Source organism: Sinocyclocheilus anshuiensis, unplaced genomic scaffold, assembly GCF_001515605.1.
Source record: "Sinocyclocheilus anshuiensis isolate Anshui unplaced genomic scaffold, SAMN03320099.WGS_v1.1 scaffold107, whole genome shotgun sequence".
Classification (NCBI taxonomy): domain Eukaryota; kingdom Metazoa; phylum Chordata; class Actinopteri; order Cypriniformes; family Cyprinidae; genus Sinocyclocheilus; species Sinocyclocheilus anshuiensis.
In genome coordinates, this window is record NW_015549584.1 from 1,232,410 (window position 1) to 1,238,528 (window position 6,119).

Genomic DNA, 6,119 nt, shown 5'->3' on the forward strand with positions numbered 1-6,119 from the left:
GAAACTTAAGAAACTACTGGCTGGACATTGACCTAGATGTGTTTGTCGTGTTCCTCCTGTTTATGTGGCATAAATGCTCCCAGCATAAAACAAACAAACAGACAAAGAAAATAGACAAAAGTTGTCAGACCTCATCGGACAGGGTAAAAGCAGGCCAGTGTCATGGGTTTGGTTTTGCGACCAGCTGTAAGAACCTCCATCCTATTTCCGTCTATGCTGTGTTCGTCTGACTGAGACATTCGAAGACATTTGCGTTTCATGCAATATGAGAGAAACCATCTTTCTGTTTGGGGGAAAACAGGGCATTTTGATTTCCAGATCCTTCACAAAAAGCCCAAACGCTCAATTTGGGACTCATTTTGACACATATACTGTAGATCCTTATTGACCCTAAATGAATGAAATCAGTGCGTCCTTCTCGACTCTTTTTAAATCATGAGAAAAATACACAAACAGAATTTGACAAATGATATTTAGGGATAACTATTTTTTTTGTTATGTGGCTTGAATGACAAAACTTGTCTGGAGGTTTCATAAGACCGTGTAGTTGTTTATTGGACTCCTTGTTTATCGCAGTCTATTGGATAGAACTGTAGAAATAAAAATTTAAGTACAAAAACGTTTTTTTATATGCACCAAAATAAAAGCATGGGTTGACTCTATGATGCTGTCTCTTGTTTCCTCTGAAAATATCCTGCAATCTTTCTATAACCAAATCTATGATTTGTTTAGTTTTATTTTATTCTTAAATGAAATTTTTTTTAGATGGACTGTTCAAGTTACATTTGGCCTGATCTGATTGTGTGTGTGTGTGTGTGTGTGTTTATTAAATATATAATTTTCTAATAATATAATTTATTTTTATATACAGTTTTTATTCATTTTTATTCCAGTTTTAGTTATTTTAGTATGTCAAGATAGACTAAATGAAAATGACAAATGTTTTCTTTTCTTAGCAGCTAGCTGAAATAAAATAAGGTTTTAAGTTTTTTATATTTTATTTTATTTCAGTTCACGTTTATTTTATTTCAAGTAGCACTTTTTATGGTGTTAGTTTACTATAATAACCCTGGTTCGGACTGATTTTTTATTTGATTTTATTTAAAATAAAAGAACGAAGATACAGATTTAGTAGCAGCTGTCTGTACGGGATCATGTGAAAGACTGGATCTAGAGAAGAGAACCACTTCAAGGCCACATTTATTTTTTCTCATACTTTTAGCTTTCGCAGTCATTTTCTGTACACGCGGTCACAGACAAACATATCCAACTGACTCACCAGCAAAATGCGAGTACAACATCCTCTCAATCTATTACACATTAGTTAGACAAGTAGGTAGAATTTATAAATTTGCAGAAGTTTATAATTCCCCTGAGAGACATGGGAATGATTGCGGAGCATCTTTGCTAAAATTACTAATAGGAGAGATATTGCAGTGCAGGGAATACAGGTACACTAACAACCCCTGAAAAAAGACCTGTATACTGGTATAATGGTATAAAGGAAGGACAAGTTTTGACACTTGTGTTTGGCACAATCTTGCTAGTTTGCTATGTCATTAACACCAAAAAACTAGGAGTTAAAGCCAGGTCAAAGATTTGAGGTTCAGTAACTTATTCTGTGTCAAAGACGGAAGCTTGGCAACAGCACTCAAGCCACAGAAGCAGACGGCCTGGACGGTGGACGGTGAACTCTAGCAGCTACAGTCAGACTGCTGCGGGGGCGTCAGGTTGTCCGTCAGTCTGGTAGTGGGCGTTCCTGTGGTGACGGCGGGGTCGGCCTCAAGTGTGTCTGACATCTTGTCGCAAATGACGTCCACCAAGCGTTCAAAAGTCTGCGTGACGTTGATGTTGTCCTTTGCGCTTGTCTCAAAAAACTCAAATCCTTTTCGGAAAGAGAGATTGGTAAGTATGATATGTAAAGGAAATACACACTAGCTTTCAAAAGTTTGAGGTCGGTAAGATTTGTACGTTTTTAAAGTCTCTTATGCTCATCAAGACTTCTATTATGTGATCAAAAATGAGATTTATTCATGTGATGGAAAATCAGATTTTTAAGCTGCCATTACTCCAGTCTTGAGTGTCACATGATTCTTCAGAAATCATTCTAATACGTCAATTTGATGCTCAAGACAACATTATTATTATCAATGTTGAAAACAGTTGTGTTTCTTAATGTGTTTGGGGAAACCGTGATGCATTTGATGAATAGAAAGTTCAAAAGAACAGCATTTATTTGAAATATAAATCTTTTGTAATGTTATAAATGTCTTTTCTTTCCAGTTTGATCAATTTACTGTGTTCCTTTCAGAATAAAAGTCTTGATTTCTTTCAAATCTTTCTAACCCCAAACAATATATTTGCTCAAAACTAATCAAATTTAAAAATATATATCATATATAAATACATATACATATATATCGGTATTGGCATTGGATATCGGCTAAAATGAGTTTTAAAATATTGGCATTTTAGATATCAGCAAACATCCAATTTTGTACATATGTTATATATATATATATATATATATATATATATATATATCTTTACTATATACTTTATATATATATATATATATATATATAAATATATCTTTTTTACTCACCCAGCTGTTCTGCTAGCAGTCTCCCGCTGTCCACAGACACTATCCTCTCTTCCTCCATGTCGCATTTGTTTCCTGCGAGGATCACCTGGGCATTGTCCCAAGAGTATGTCTTAATCTGGGTCGCCCTGACACAAGACGAGACAAAAGCGAGCAGACATGCCTGTCATCAGGACAAATGCCACTGATACATCCTCCAGCACAAGATGTGCCAGACTCATACCAAAACTTTTGACAGTTTTATCGTATGAATATGTCATCATGCCACACAGAATCAATGGAAACGTCGTGTCGAACACACTTCTTCAGACTGTGTCCCTCTCTGTTCCTGTTTCTCATCTCTACAGCAGCATGTTCCTTGCATTTTCTAATCCAGAAATGTAATGGCACTTTATTACTACAGTGTATTTTGGGGGTATTTGTACTCAAGTGATACAATTTCCTTCAAGACCACTTTAAGTATTATGTTATGTTTCGCAGGTCATTATGACTTAAATCTTTTTCTCTTGTACAAAAAGTATTTTTCATCTTACTAAACTAACAAGATAAATCAAGCTCATGTGTAATTTAGAGGAACAGTAAAATATTTTTCACACATTGCTATTGTATGACTTCAGAAGACTTGAAATACAGTCCACAATTTCCTTTCTAGAAAGTTACTGGAATGACATGAATAGGAGTAAACGATGACAGAATTTGCATTTAATTTGTAATAAAACTAAAATGATTATATTATAAATTATACCTTTAAACAATATTTGTTTTCCTAAAATAACTTTGACCATTTTGAGCACTGAACCATTCATTCTAAACTAAAAAAATGTATTTTATAAAGTTACTTTAATAAAATAATTTCTTTAAAGTATGGTTCACTCAAAAACGGAAACACCCTCATGCCGTTCCATGCTAATATGAGTTTCTTTTTTTTTTCTGTGAACACACAAAAGAAGATATTTGAAGAAAAGTGGGTCCATACATAGAACATCTTACCAATGTTCTTCAAAATAGCTTCCTTTAAGTTCTTATACAAGTTTAGAATGACATGAGGGTGAGTTAATAATTACATAATTTTCATTTTTGCATTAACTATCCCTTTAAGTTTGGTTTTGCTAAATTAAGAAAAAAATTTTATTTTGTACTACTAAAACTTAAGTAAAATTAAATTTAAACACTGTTTTATTCTCATGTTTTGGCTTTGACGCTAAAAAACAAGTGAAGTTTTTACACAAACCCATGTGATATTTCTGTACTTTCTATCTACTTTTTGAACTGTGCTCTGCTTTATAAAATCACTATGATATGTTCCTGATATGATTCCTGACGTTCATTTATAGATTTTGACTCCAGGATCGACAGGCATGAATGTCTCACGCTTTCAGGCAGACGGAAACACAGTGAAAAGCTCATGAATACTTCTTTTGAAAGCAGAAGCTCTGGCTGTCATAAGGCAAGATGTAAGCTTTAAATCCACTTACCAGTCCTGCACAGCAGCAAAAGACTCCTCGTTAGTAATATCATACATTAGGATGAAGCCCATGGCCCCTCTGTAGTAGGCAGTGGTGATAGTCCTGTACCTTTCCTGCCCAGCTGTGTCCTAAAAAATAACAAGACCAGCATTATTATATGTAAAAGTAGTCTAAAAAAGGAGTATGCCTAGATGTTTTATGAAGTCAAGATTTAGAAATACTTCACCCAAAAAATTAAATTTGCTTAAAATTTACTCAACCTCAGGCCATCCAAGATGTAGATGAGTTTGTTTCTTCATCGGAACAGATTTGGAGAAATTTAACATTATATCACTTGCTCACCAATGGATCCTCTGTAGTGAATGGGTGCCGTCAGAATGAGAGTCCAAACAGCTGATAAAAGCATCAGAATAATTCACAGGTAATCCACATGACTCCAATCCATCAATTAACATCTTGTGAAGTGAAAAGCTGCATGTTTATAATAAACAAATCCATCAATAAGAGGTATTTAACTTTAAATTATTGCTTCCAGCTAAAATACGAGTCCTCCATTCATTATATTGCTTTCTCCTGTGGAAAAGGTTAACTGATGGACTGGAGTCGTGCAGATTATTGTAATGCTTTTATCAGCTGTTTGGACTCTCATTCTGACGGCACCCATTCACTGCAGAGGATCCATTGGTGAGCAAGTGATATAATGTTAAATTTCTCCAAATCTGTTCTGATGAAGAAATAAACTCATCTACATCTTGGATGGCCTGACGGTGAGTATATTTTTAGCCAATTTTCATTTTGGGGTGAGCTATTCATTTAATTTAGTCTGGGACAGACAGTCAATACAACAAATGCGTGAAATGAATGAGCGCTCAAATCTGAGAAACGATCGAGACGGTGGTTTGTCACCTCTAAAAGTAGCAGCGCTTTCACTGAAAGACTAAAATAGAAAAGTGTGCCACGATCTGATGAACAGATCAGTTTTGCTGATGCTGACTTAAAGGCCTAGATAAGGTGACAATGGCTTATGTTCTCTTTCCATAAGCCAGTGTTAATCATCAGCCCATGTGATATTTACATTGCACCATATGTGATTATCCAACCCTTCAAAGCTTTACCAACCATGAAACATTGATGCTGAGTTAAAGAAGATTGAAAGTCTGTGTGGTTTTTGCAGTCGATGTGACAGAAATTACCCAGATCTGAAGCTTGATCCTTTTGTCGTTCTTATAGACAGTTTTGACCTTAAAGTCGATGCCCACTGTACTGACAAAGGCAGATGTGAAAGTATCATCAGCATAGCGGAAGAGGAAGGATGTTTTTCCAACGCTGCTGTTCCCAATGATCAACAACTTGAACATGTAATCAAAGTTTTGATCAGAGTTCTCCTTTTGTTTGTTGTCTTGCGTAGCAGCCATCTGTGAGAACACAAAGACACAGTGTAATGAATAGATCAAAGGTTTACAGCCTAACAATATTGTGTAAACTCTTAATATAGAAATGTAATTATAGTATGTCATATGTAGTTACATGATATTATAAACAGAGAGAGAGAGAGAGAGGCCTTCTGAATTTCATTAAAGTCTCAGTTCTCTCTGTGTGTTTTTAAGCAGGCTCCGTATGTCAGTCTGTCAAAGTCAGCACCAGGAGCTGTCCATGACTGTGTCTTGAAGCCTAGTGATTGTCCTACAGCATTTTTTAATATAACCAATTAAACCCATCTTTAACATTTGTAACTAAAATGTAATGTGTAAGTTTAAATGTTAATGTATTTTGCACAAGTTCTGAACTATAAATTAATGTATATATATATATATATATATACATATATATATATACATACACACACACACACACACACACACACACACACACACACAGTAATAAAAACAATTTTGACTCTTATTTTTGACTCTAAAATTGTGACCTAAAAAATCATAACATCATGTTTTAGAAACTTTATGTGCTCACATTTAGCTGGGAAAATTGCGATTAAATTGTTTAAAGGGATAGTTCACCCAAAAATGAAAATTCTGTCATCATTTAATCACCCT

At 34.7% G+C, this 6,119-nt stretch overlaps 1 protein-coding gene across 1 annotated transcript in view; it reads right to left on the reverse strand.

The window, feature by feature from the left end:
• Nucleotides 1–1,473: 1,473 nt before the first annotated feature.
• LOC107657896 (ras-related protein Rab-3C-like) overlaps nt 1,474–6,119 on the reverse strand; it is a 7,552-nt gene continuing 2,906 nt past the window's right edge. The window contains exons 2-5 of the mRNA XM_016446193.1: nt 5,262–5,483; nt 4,078–4,196; nt 2,606–2,730; nt 1,474–1,885 (exon numbers count right to left, since the gene is read on the reverse strand). Of these exons, the coding sequence (XP_016301679.1) occupies nt 1,695–1,885; nt 2,606–2,730; nt 4,078–4,196; nt 5,262–5,483 (657 nt within the window). The 3' untranslated portion in view covers nt 1,474–1,694. The remainder of the gene's footprint in view (nt 1,886–2,605; nt 2,731–4,077; nt 4,197–5,261; nt 5,484–6,119) is intronic.